General features: G+C 52.5%; 1 protein-coding gene across 5 annotated transcripts in view; it reads right to left on the bottom strand.

The window, feature by feature from the left end:
• The window catches only part of ZCCHC2 (zinc finger CCHC-type containing 2), a 41,796-nt gene extending 31,142 nt beyond the window's left edge, over positions 1 to 10,654 (bottom strand). For all 5 annotated transcript variants that reach the window (XR_009545098.1, XM_060173973.1, XM_060173974.1 and 2 more), the window contains exon 1: positions 9,770 to 10,654. Coding sequence is in view for 4 of the 5 variants with exons in the window: in XM_060173973.1 (XP_060029956.1) it covers positions 9,770 to 10,654 (885 nt within the window). In the remaining variant the exon portion in view is untranslated. The remainder of the gene's footprint in view (positions 1 to 9,769) is intronic.
• Positions 10,655 to 13,369: the final 2,715 nt, after the last annotated feature.

Raw genomic sequence — 13,369 nt, 5'->3', positions numbered from 1 at the left:
AAGGGCCAAACAAGTCACTGAATCGTGTATACACTTCACCAACAGAGAAAAGGCACCTGGGGCAGAGGCAGAGTCGGGAGGCTGTGGAGCCCTGCACACACTCCTGGGCCCAGATGCTGCAGCTGCCTCCACCATGGGGAGAAAAAGACCAGGGGAGCTGAGGACCAACCAATCATGGCCTGACAACTCTCCACTGGTCAGGCTTATTTGCATGAAGGGGACCCAGTGGGGACCAGTCCAGTCTTCTGCCCACATCAGCACTTCCTGGGGCCTCCAGCACACAGCTTGAGGGCTTCTTGGACTGTGTGTTAGGACTGCAGTTCTGAAGCCCTGAAGAGACACCGGGCCCCACACCTCAGCCAGTCTTTAGAGTCCGGGTGCTATCCAGAGCCATAGCTGATGGCTGCAATCGTGACCGTGCAAGCTCTTTACACAACTTTTGTCAACTAACACTGGTCACCTCAGTAGGGCTGGGAGGGCATGGTGGGCAAGGAAAATTCAGCATTTTATCTCTGTGTGTACTGGGAGGGGTCCTCTAAAAGGCTGAAGAAGCCCTGATGTCACACTGTCTTTAGAATTCTAGAGAGCTGAACTGGCAGGCTGCACACCTGGAGATGAGAATAAACGCTCATCTGGAGGGCTACTGGGGGGCGGGGGAAGCATGGACAGCTGTTTCTACCCAAAAACCAGCCCCACTGCTGTCCTTGTAAGAATTCAGGTTTCTGCCATTGCAACTGGCACAGCACCGTCTGTGGACTGGTGAGGGAGGGAAGCAGTAGCATTAGATACAGACCTCCAAAGGCCACAGAAGGCCAAGGGGTAGAGCTCCTGGGACGCCTTGAGGCCTTGAGGGTAACCTAGGTTCAAGCCTCACAGGGAAAGTGCTACGACAACAGAGGAAGAGAAGGCGCTGGTGCGGAGTGTCTCCCCGCCCTGTGACTCTACCAGACTGACAAACAGTGGCCTAGAGCACTGAAATGAGGACTGGTTGACAGAGACAAAGACAGACGGAAGACTTCCCACCCAGCCCACACCAAAGCTGCCAGGGCCCCTCCTTAGCACCAAGTATCTCCTGCTTTCCTGCTACAGATGGGGAAAGGCCTCTTTTGACCCCACAAGTAGGAAGTTAACCTTAGAACAGATACCTCCCTGGACTAAGGTCCAAGTCTTTAAATCCTCATGCCAGGACGTTCTGGGGTATGGCGAAGAGAACTCATCATGCCCAGGAGCAAGAGGACAAGATGTTTAGAGCTGTGCCTCTGCTCCTTGCCCACAGGAGATGGGGATGAGGGGTGCCAAGGGTCTTGGGTGGGAAGGAGTTGTGGATTCGAGGCTGACCGCCAACAGCCCATGGGTTTTTTAGCAGCTCTCGCAGAGCCCAAGTCCGCCCTCCCTCCCTGGAGAAGCCTGCCTGGAAGCCTAGAGGAGCTTTACAGCTTAAGGAGGATCCTTGACAGAGAGTGACTCAGGCTGGCAACTACCAGTGCTGAGAAACACTGCACTGGACTTGTACTTAATGCCACCTGCTTGAGCAGGCGCCTTCCCAATCTCTCACGAGGCAACCTTTCTAGCTGTTGGATGACCCACTTCTCTCAGGGAAGTCCCCTCCAGCTCTCTGGCACCACAGTTCCCAGCCTTCTCAGAACATGCTAGTGAATTTCAATCATTTGATACCAGGAGGAAACATGATACTGCAGACAAGTTGCTCCCCAATGATCTCAATTCAAACACTCCTAATAAGAGATATCAAAATTATACAACTTTGTAAAAAAGTGCAAGCTACTCATTTCAATTACCAAAGTATAAGCTTTTAATGTTCTAAGTAAAAGCAGCTCAACTCAGCATGTGATTCCCACCACCCTTCAGGTAAATCACAAACAGGTGATCAACAGACAACTATCCAAACAGTAAGACTGTTGTTTGCACTTACTACGTTTTCCAGTTTATGAAAACATCACCTGCGGGTTGGTAGCAGTACTAGTCCGTGCACACAGCTTAAGGAGAAGACAGAAAAGGTTTATTTCTGGAAGAGCTATTCAGAACTCACCTATTGAAAATCCAGTTCAAATCTACACGGCTCCATAGTTATTCATATAAATTAGGGAGTTTCCTTTGTGATTTCCAAAACAATTATGGTGACATCACATTCTACAAAATCATATATATACAGAGTACCTTCAGCCGTGGTTGAAGGTGGTGCTAGGGATTGAATCTGTGAGCTCAAACTCTCAGGCATGGGAGTTGTTTCCTAACTGCTATGCTATCTCCTTGGCCCCTGCAAATATTGTTATAAAAGAGCTATTAAAAATTAGGGAGATAGCATAATGGTTCTGAAAAAGGACTTTCATGCCTAAGGCTCTGAGGTCCCAGGTTCAATCCCCAGCACCACCATTAAGCCAGCTGAGCAGTGCTATGGTCAATCTCTCACTCACATTAAAATAGTCTTTTTTTTTTTTTTTTTTTAAGATAACTGATAAGTAAAATCCAAGACCAAAAAGGAAAACAAAAACAAAAAAACACTGACTGATGCACACTGTCTGAAAGCAATTTATCATGCTGGTATTTTTCAGAGCTCCACCTGAACTCTAAGCAGAGGAAATAATACTTACTAAGCACTGATAGCACGTGTGACAATGACAAAAACTAGCCTGATTCCCAAGTTTGGGGGGGGGGGGAGTTTAAAGTCTAGCAGGGAAGGTCAATTTCAAGGAGTCAGAGAAGTACCAGCATGCTGTGCTACTGGAAATAAGATGGCCAAGGATTTTATGAGACGAGCACAACAGAGAGCACTCCAGAGGATGCCAAGCAGGGCGCTGGCATGAGTCAGCCTTGGAGGATGTCTGCGGGAATGGGTGGAAGGGACCCTGAGCCCCCAGGCCCACCAGACACCAGCCTCCATCAGTCACTGCAACAGAATGTGAAAGGTTTGGATACAGCTTCCAGAAGAAGGGATGGCAGTGGTACGCAGCAGGTAAGAGGTAGGCGGTCTTGGCATCTAGTCCCCAGAGAGCTGGGGGTGAGCACAGAGGGGGAAAGGGTGAGTCCAGGGTGTGAGGGAGGAGAGTGACCAGCGGTATAATGGGGCCATTGAGAGGACTGCTGGAGTCTGGGTGATGTTCCGAGGGATCAATGATGCATTCTTCTCAGACATGCCCAGTTTAAAGCGACAGTGGGCACTGCAGGGAGGCAAACCTGCAGAGCACACAGCCATTCTCACTAGCTCTACCTGCTGGCAGTCTAGTTCCTTCACCTGACCCGAGGGCGCATAGTAACACAGCCCCCGTCAGCCTGCTCTCCATGGCTGGGCAGATCTCTCTGGATTATCGAGCATCCTAATAGGCAACCGCTGCCCTTCACAACAGCTGCGGACAATAAACGGTGATGCCTCTGTTTTATATGAACTGGGGAGCCTTCAGCCAAAAGCTAAAGCTGACCGCAAACAAGCTCTTTCTTGGATGAGCATGAAACCATGCTTGAGCGCTCCAACACTGAGAAAGAAGTTCAAGGCCGAACGTCCCAGGAACAGGAGCACAGAAGGAAAGGCCCACAGCTCGGCCACCTGTAAGATAAGCACCCACGAAGAGGCACTTCCCTTCTGGAGGGACTGTCACACTGGCCGGGTGAAGAGTCTCTCTGGGACAAAGCCTTCTGTGTGAGCTGGAGGAGCGCTGGTTCACACAGTCCTCCAGAAAGCAAGCCAGTCATCCAAGTGAGGCTGGGGCGGCCTACAGGGTAAGGCGGCTGGGCCACTCAACTTTTCTCCCTCTTCAGAAAACACTGTCAGCTTAATATATCTCAAGGGAGGATAAACATCTCATTTAATTGGCCATGGCTTCCAGTTTTTGAGCTAAATAATAATAAGACTTAAAACTGCAAAACATAGTTTTCTAGCTAATGTGGGCAATGGATAATGAAGCTGTACGTCGACTATGGTTGCTTGGAAGTTAATGGTAATGCAATTCAAAAGCCATATTTTCTCCACTGCCATTCACAAACCCAAGAAGGGAAGATGTATCTTAATGACCCATGACCTGGGGGAATCTCCCCCTTTGGGCTTCTTTTATCTGCAGCAGATCCGATCTTTACAATAAAAGTATAAGTAAAAATAAGTGCCCCAAAGATCAAATGATTTCGAGGTATGGTAAGAGACAACTGGACAATGTTTTGCCATACGGGCCTTTATTAAGTGGGGAGAAAAGAAAAGCCACTTGAAAGAAAACAGCTGATAAAACAATCCAGAATCGCCCTCAAGAGCGAGTTCATGTTCAGGACAGTATGTGGTTTAAGGTTGTATCCCGCCTTTCATATAATCACCATAACCTCCCACCCCTGCCCCTTTGCACAGATAAGGCAAAGGCAGCGGTGGTGTTGGTGAGGGGTTCGGGGGGGCGGCCTGGTGATCTCCCTAGTGTCGGAGCTGGGATTTAAGCCTTCATGTCTGTTGCTCTACTAAGCACTGCTATCACACTGCAAGATCTCTGATAACCTCTACAACACACTTCTGGTCTCTCCTCCCCATCGAAAAGTAGTATAGGGAAAAAAGGTATGTTTATGTAACTAATCTTAGCTAATTTGAGAAAAAGAACTTGCGTCCTCTCCATCGCCACCTCTCTCTCCTTCTACTGCGAAATACATGAGACTCTCCCTGAGTTCTCTTTAGTTGATTGCACAGAAAAACCTAATGCGGAAGGAAACACACAGCAGCTTCCACTTGCTACAAAAAATTAATCACTACTTAATGACATTCTGTAAGCCTCTGACAAAAGGCACCTGTAATAGACTGTCTTCTTCTCCAGAGCCAAGCCACACTAGTTATTACCAGACGCAGCTCGCTGGCTCTATGCCCAGCACCCTCCCTCACCAGCACCTTCCAAGACAGGCTTCACTTCCACCTGGGGTGGCTAACACCTTGATGTCACCAACAGTATTCCTGAAGCCCTTGTTCATTCAGACATGAAGAGCTAAATTCTGTTCTTGGAAGTTAATGGCCCAATGACACTTCTTTAAAGTCTCCCAGCAGAGACCACCAAATTCAGCAAAGGTATTTTGTACCTGTCAGTTAGTACTTTCTTTTATCTGTCCATTGAGGCATTTCATTTGCACCTATCTATTTACATCCCTAGAAAAAGAATCCCAGGACTACCTCCCCCCATGTTTTCATCTTACTTCACGGCCCAAGGAGCCAGCTGAGGCTGTCAGTACAGTGAACCAAACTGACAGGGTGGGTGCAGGTCATTGTGCCGTTTTTTCTAGATCTTTAAGCTGCATATCCAATTTGGAGTTGACCGCTCCACATTTGTTTAACCTGCGAGTGAGCTTCACAACAATACCCCAGGGCTCTGTGAGCTCAGTGATGTCAACTTCAATACTGCAGCCGAGCTTCATCAGCAGCTCGAAGCTGGAAAGGGGCTTCAGAGCCAGGTCTAAATCAGAACCTGCCGTGTGTCTTTATGCTCTTGAGAACACGGGCCAGGAAATTCGCAAGCACCATGATAGCAACACAGAAAGATATTGGCAAGAGTAGAAGAGTTCTTTTCAAAGGTCATTTTTAGAAAGTACTTCAAAGCCAGCAAAAAATAGCTCACCTGGATAGTGCGCTGCTTTGCCATGTGCACAACCCAGGCCCCCCCTGTACTGGAGGAAGCTTGGTGTTGTGGTCTCTCGGTCTCCTCCCCCACCCCCCATTAGAAGTCACCCTGGAGCAGTGACGCCTTGTTGATGAGAAAGAAAGAGAACATATTTTTTTAGTACCTAGTACAATGACAAATCCTGATCACCAGGATGGAGAGGAACCCGTCTGTTTTGTTTCTGACCAGAGCACAGCACAGCTCCAGCTCACCCTCATTTTAAGTCAGTATTTTTACTGGAATTCTGGACACATACACACATACACACATTTCAAACCACCTTTAAGGACCCTTTAGCTGAGACGCTGTGCTGCACTTTTCTCCTCCAAGCCCCAATGAGACTGTTGCTGTGTTATTCAAATCAGCCGAGGCACCTGCTCTATCAAAAGGCAACATGGCTAATTCACTTGTGCTCTAAGAAGACCACAATTCTGCAAAGTTTCCAAGGCTCTGACAATCAAGGCAGCTTAGTTATAAATGCCTTTTAGGAGAGCCTTTCAGAATAGCAGTTAAAATCACATCCCTGGCAGAGCGGTGTTTCTTTGGAGACTGTTTCCACTATCCTTAGAACTTAGCTGACTGGCAAATAGTAAGTACTAACACCCGAGTGAAAAAGCTTTCGGGTGAAAAATTTTACTAGTAAGTTGTAGAATCATTGTATATTCTAGTGCTATTTAAACTTACAAAAATTAGAGATAGGTCTCTTACAAACAAAAAATCAGTGAAGTTAGAAAAAAAAAAGAAAATTTTGTGAAATTGTTACTTCAATACGGGTAATAAAAACACTCCCATGATGACTTAAGAGTCACCAGAGATAATCATTAGTTATCACTAACTACAATCTATGCAGTGTATGTTTCTTCCACTTAGTATTATTACTAATGGGTGGGGGGGGGAGGTTTGATAAAAACCTGGCTTTTTTCATCTTTGCAGAAAAAAGGTAGCACCACCAGCATGTTTTCATTGTGGTACTGGTTTGCTAACTCATACTTCATCCTTTGGTTCTTAATAAGAAGGAACCCATTTTGAAGGCAGTTTTTTTCCAGCTGTGTTATGCAAGCAGTCTAACTTTCTGGCACTTGACTATAGCTCCATCAATCACACACCCACTATGCCACTGCTGAAACTATTTTCACTACTGTCCATAGGAAGCTTGCTTTGTGGAGTTCGATGTAAGTGGCAGGAGGTCTGCTCTCTCAGTGAAGACCCTGTGAATCTATGCGCAAGCCTCCATAGAGGATGCCAACACATTGTAATCCGCTGTGCTCTAAAGTCATCTAAACCACCGAGGAGCCTCCTACAAATGTTACTTTTAAAAAATAAAGAGAACATGGGAGTCGGGTGGTAGAGCAGTGGGTTATGCACAGGTGGCGCAAAGCTCAAGGACCGGTCTAAGGATCCCTGTTCGAGACCCCGGCTCCCCACCTGCAGGGGGGGGGTCGCTTTGCAGGCAATGAAGCAGTTCTGCAGGTGTCTACCTTTCTCTCCCCTTCTCTGTCGTCCCCTCCTCTCTCCATTTCTTACTGTCCTCTCCAACGACGACGACATCGATAACAATAATAACTACCACAATAAAACAAGGGCAACAACAAGGGAATAAATATTTTAAAAAGAGTGTTTTAAAATAAAATAAAGAGGACCTATCGAGTCTGTCCATTTCCCTAAAATGGCCCAATTGGTGCATTCAAGTTTGCCATCATTAGCACTATGGCCATGGTGTACCACTACCAAGATGCTGGGCCTGGTCGATATGAAACCACAGAATATAAATTTTAATTCTAACCACGGCTCTACCAGCAAACTTTTTAAAAAAAAAAAAAAAAAGAAATTGCCGCATTTAGATAGTAGGCAGAAGAGCATTTTCCTGGGCTAAACTCAAGTTCACAGAACATGAAAGGCAATTAGCTGTACTTCATCCCGTTAGGGAGAGAACAGAGTGGCAATCGGGGAGCCTACGCCCGGGGGCTGGAAGCCACACCAGTAAAGGCCAGAGCTGAGCTGAGCCTCGGGGCGCGCACGGAAGGGCTCAGCGGCGACACCCAAGTCCCCGGCGTGCGGTCGGCAAGGTTACCCGCTGGGCACAGACCAGCTCCACGCGCTTCCCCCCTCGGGTCACCGTCCACGTGGTCGCCGCCCTCCCCGTCCCGCAGGGGGCGGGCCCGACGCGGGTCACGTGGGCGGCGTGCGGCCGCCATCTTGCAGGGCGGGGGCGCCCCGGGGAGGACCCGGGCTGTCAGCGAGTCCCAGCCACTCCCGGGGGACACACTCTGTCCGGGCCGGCGGGTCTCCCCGGTGGCTGGAAGGCGGGGTCGGAATGCGTCGTGGGGTCGGGACCATCGGAAAGCTGCTGCCACCGGTAGTCGGGAGCCGGGGGGGGGGGGGTGACAGACCAGGGTCGTGGACCCCGAGGAGGGCCTGGGGGCCGGCTCCCTCACCGCGGGAGCGCGGGGACCCCGCGGGCCAGTTAAGGACCCGGGAAAGCCGCACACCAGGCAGCGTCTGGGAGCAGCCTTCGCGCACCTGCAGCCCGAGATTCCTCCCCAGGGCTGCACCCCGAAGACACCGCAAGCAGCTGGGATATGGGGGGGGGATGGATGGATGGATGGATGGATGGATGATGCCGCGGGCCTGCAAAGGCCCCACTGCAGTCAGGGTGCAAATACCCGGCCTGCCAGCACCACCACCCCCTTTCTGGTCACCTTTCAACACGCACATTAAAGAATTGCACTTAGGGCCTCGGCAAGGTGCACATGCCACGAAGCGCAAGGACCCGGGGTTCAAGCCCCGGCCCTCCTGCAGAAGGGCCCTTCAGGAGCGGTGAAGCGGTGCTGCCAGTGTCTTTCTCCCTCTCCAGCTCCCCCCTTCCCTATCGATTAATGTCTGTCCTAAAATGCATAATAAAATATTTTCAAAACTTAAAGAAATGAAAGGTAGAGAGGAATAACGATTCCTACAAAGTTATCTTGAAGCCTGAAGCCTGTCATCCTGGTTGGCGTGTGAACTGAGTATGATCTGTCCCTTGCGGAGTATTTGCAGTGCACTTACAGTCAGAGGCTATCTGCACAATACAGACTCTATTGATGCTACGGAAATGCCTTTAAAATGGAAGGCGTATAAATACTGATCCCGAGGAGTTCAGGTCTTCTCCAACTTGAGGGCCGGCTGTGTGGAGGGAGGATTTTTGGGACACATGCAAAGTGTGGCTTTTAGGAGGAGCTCAGCCTACATCCTGGATGAAGTTCCTTCCAGCCCCTAAGTCCTCGATTCTACGGTGATATCAATTGCAGGGCTCTGAATGGCAGCTGGTAGACGAGCTAAGTTAAACATGAAGCAAGAAAGGGGGCGGGGATCCCTTTTCCACTATGTCACCCCGGAGATCCTCTGGACTGGAAAGCATGGGATGCGAATTAATGTTTGAAATAAAGGTGACTCAGGAAAAAGAACCTGGTCGTCAACAGTTTCTACTCTGAAGCCTAACCCCCTTTCCAGTAAGTTATGTGGCCTTTATATGGGGCCTACACGGGTGTGAGACTGCTTTCTATAAAGTCTGCCTTAGTTACTGTTTTCTATACATTCTATAAATGTAATATTTTCTATAAACCCCACCTTATTTAATACTTGCGACAAGTGGCCTTGCCGGGCTCTCACCTACTACTGTGGAGTCTAACAACTTTTTCCAGCACCCAGTGAAGGCCTGTGACTACCAGCGGTGGACCGGGACCTCTGGGCGCAGGCTGCCGGGGTGGCTGGAGGGTTTGGAGCCCGAGCGGCCGCCCCAGCAGACACCCCGCGCCGCTGAGTCTCCACTGGGGCCCACTGGCAGGCGTGGCCCCCGGACTTCGGGGAACCCGTAATTCTCGGAGCAGGGGCCAAAAAGTCCCAGGTGACCTTTTGACGCAGGTATACACCGTGAGCAGAAAAAGACCTAAAAAAAGGGGAAGCCCTGAGCGCCCGGGGATCGGGGCGCAGCTTTCCACCGCGTGCCCCCAGCAAGGGGCTCAGTGCCCCCAACGTGCGCCGGGGGGACGCCCGGGAGGGGCTCGGAAGAGCCTCGTGCGATGGCGGGTGCGCAGGGGCCTGGCGCGACCGCGATCCCGGGGGCCCGGGGCCCCTCCACGCGGGCGGGGGCGGGCACGCCTTACCTGGGCCCGGGGGCCGGCCGAGTCGCAGGGCTGCCCCTCGGGGTCCTCGGCGCCGGCGCGGAGCGCGGCGCGGAGCCGCTCCAGGTGCTCGCGCAGGGTGACCCGCTGGTGGAAGGAGAAGGCGGGGTGCAGCGAGGCCATGGTGAAGAGCAGCAGCAGCTCCTCCTGCGCCCGCGAGCCCAGCCCGCCGGCCGCCCGCGGCTCCGCGCCCCCGCCTTCCGGGCCCGAGCCGTCCTGCTCGGCGTCCTCCGGCCGCGGGCCCCGGGCCCGGGCGGCGCGCAGGCTCTTGAGCACCGAGTCCACCTGGGGCAGCAGGCGGTGCAGGCGGCCGGCCGCCTCGCGGTTCTCCGAGCCCAGCAGCGCCAGGTAGACGATGAGGCGCGAGCGCACGGCCGGCTCGCGGAAGTCGGCCAGCGGCCCCGGGTCCGAGAGGCCGTTGGCCTTGGCCTCCGAGTCGCGCAGGCAGTGGTAGTCCTTGCGCGCCAGGTCCTCCAGGCACGAGCCGAGGAAGCGCAGCTCCAGCGGGTTGCACAGGTCCAGCAGCCCGCACATGAACTCCAGGCGCTGCGCCGAGCCCAGCACCAGCCCGAACCACTCGTACACCCGCTCCTGCTCGCGCAGCGCCGCGGCCGCCGGGCCCCCGCCGCCCGCCGCCGGCCCCGGCCCCGGCCCCGCCGCCGCGCCGCCCGCAACAGGCGGCCTGAGCCCCCGCGGAGAAGGCGGCGGGGGGGCCCGCGACGGGCCCGCGGGCGGCGGCGGCCGGCAGTCGCGGCGGCGGCGGGGCGGCGCCTTGGAGCCCGGCCGCGCGTCCGCCTCGGGCTCGTCCGCCTCGGGCGGCGGCTCGGCGGGGTACGTCGGCTTCGGCGGCAGCTTCATCCTCAGCATCCTCGGCTAGGGCGGCGCGGGCATGCGAGCAGCGGGGGCGGCGGGCGGGGCGGCCGTCAGGAGCGGCGCGGCCCGTCCATGCCGCCCGGAGGCCGCGGCCGGGGGCGGGGCGGGGGGCGGCGGCCGCGGCGGGGGCTCGGCGGCTCCTCCCCCGGGCTGGGCGCCGGCCGGGACGAGAGCGGGCGGGCGAGCGTGGTGGCCTCCCTGGCCTCCCTCGGGCCGGCGTCCGCACCGTGGGCTGGGGCGGCGGCGCCTCAGCGGTTCCCTCGCGAGCCGGTGAGGGCCGAGCGGCGGGCAGAGGAGGCGGGGCGGCCCGGCCGGGAGGAGACGCTGGCGGGCTGCGCGCAGGCGCCTCCGCCAATCAGCGCGCCGAGTGGGCGTTGCGTCACTGGCCCCCGCCCCCATGGACCGCCCACCCCAGGAGAAGCCCCGCCCCGCTGCTCCCTCCGGGCGGCGCCCGCAAGGTCCTAGTGTCCGAGCGGTGGGGCACCCACGTGGGAGACGGTCAAGTGGGGCTCCCGGGCCTGGCGTCTCACTGCCGCCTCCCGCTCCTTTCGGCCCTCTCCCTTAGCGACCAAAGTGACTCCCGGGAGCTCGGATCCCTCGGAAGTGAACGCGCAGACCCCCAAGATGTGCACCTCGCTCCACGCGCCCCGTGCCCCCCCACTTTTTTGAGTCGTCGGTGGGGTCACCCCCCTGCAACTGGACGGAGACCCCTAGTGTAATTCTCTAGGCTACGGATGGGTGCTGGGTGGGGAGGCACCCTGACGGGGGTGGGCGGCTCGGAAGCTGGACGCCACGGGGTGGGTGCCTGGCTAAGGGCTGCAGCTGGTCTGGAGCCCTCTTTGGACATTAGTTCTATGACTGTTTAGCAAAAGGCTTTTTTTTTTTTTCCTAAATAATCCTTTGAATCCTTGTGCGAGTGTAAATTCCTTATGACTGCAACTGCAGCTACCATTTCGAGATGCTTTGGCCTTATTTATTATTTTTTTTATTCCAACTGGGTTTTTTTTTAAGGGTTAGTTTTAAAGGGACGTTAAAAAGAAAGTTTTTTTAAAATTTTTTTAAATATTTATTCCCTTTTGTTGCCCATGTTGTTTTACTGTTGTAGTTATAGTTGTTACTGTTATTGATGTCGTCGTTGGATAGGACAGAGAGAAATGGAGAGAGGAGGGGAGGACAGAGAGGAGGGAAAGAAAGACACCTGCAGACCTGCTTCACTGGCTATGAAGCGACTCCCCTGCAGGTGGGAAGCTGGGGGCTCGACCCGGGATCCTTACCCTGGTGCTTGGCTTTGCGCCACGAGGCTTAACTCGCTGCGCTACCGCCAGACTCCCGAAAAAGTTTTAATTCAGTGCTACTGCAGCTATAGAGCAGGAGGACCAAATCACATTGTAACTCCAAAAATGTTAGGACATCTGTTGGTGAAATATATGCTAACCCCCTCTGATCCCAACTTAGGCCCTGAGAAGTTAATTTATAATTCAGTAAAAAGGCTAGATTGAAGCTTGAATCAATCCAGATAATAAGATAGGAAGACAGTATTATTTTCAACACATTTGATTTGGTAAGCAGGTACATTAAGCCACTCGAATGTTTTGCTATTCCTTTGCATTCTCAGGTGTAAGGCAGAGATCAGTGGTTACAATCAGGAGAAAACTGGATAAGGCTTTTTATGAACAACACCTGCCTTTTTTTTTTTTTTTTTTTTTTTTTGCTGTGGACCTCAACTAGCCTGGAATCTTCGAGAAATCTCATCCTATACCCATATGTCTATTATTATGATTGATTTTTATTGTAGAGATGTTGATTCACAACACTGTTGCCACAGGTACAATTTCAGCACACCTCAACCAGCACTAAAGTGTTCCCACATTTCTAGAGCACACAGTGACATGTGTTGGACATCCATGTTGTTTGTTTAGAGAAGAGAAGGCACAGGGAAAGACCACAGCATGGAAGCTTCCTTCAGTGTGGTTGGTGTTGGGCTTGAAATCCAGTAGTACACATAGCAGAACAGGGCCCGAGTGAGCTATTTCACCAGCCCACAACCAATGGTAAGATTAAACCTGCTAAATAGATTATTCCTCTGAAGATCAGCCTAGCTTGTGTGGTGAGCTAATACTGTTGACTCCAAGTTGACTTTTACCTGAGACTCTGGCAAAAGATCTTTATGATTCCTTTGGTGACAAATGAGAAGCTATGAATTCCTATGAAGTCTTCATAAAACGTGATCCTATAATTTCACACCAGAACATCAGAATTCAAATTTGTAATCATTAGTGATGACTCCCATCCTATCTCTGACCACTGTCAGAAAATGCAGTAATCTACACACGTACACACACACACACACGGCATGCCCTGTGATATAATGGCTCTGGTTCCCTGTCATCTATTCCCCAGGGCCATGTTTCAGGGCCCACTCCCCAGACCTCAGCGTTTTCCCATGCACTATCAGGAGGGAGAGAGAGCATTCAGTAAGAGCAAGGTGTTCCTGCAATGCCTTCTTAGACCGGGTCCAGAATAGAAATCCCAGGATGAGACATAGGTGTGTGTTGTTGGGAACAACACCCCCAGATGATTCTAATATTCCCTCAGGTGGCGTTCCTTCCCCTGCGGCTTACTTAGTGAGAACACCTGCTCTAAATTCTCTGGTTTTTATCTATTCCCTGCCTAATCATTCAGATAAGCCCAGCAGTGTTGCTAGGGTTG

The sequence above is a fragment of the Erinaceus europaeus genome, chromosome 15, assembly GCF_950295315.1.
Source record: "Erinaceus europaeus chromosome 15, mEriEur2.1, whole genome shotgun sequence".
In the NCBI taxonomy this organism is placed as follows: Eukaryota; Metazoa; Chordata; class Mammalia; order Eulipotyphla; family Erinaceidae; genus Erinaceus; species Erinaceus europaeus.
This window is presented reverse-complemented; position numbering and strand designations above follow the sequence as displayed.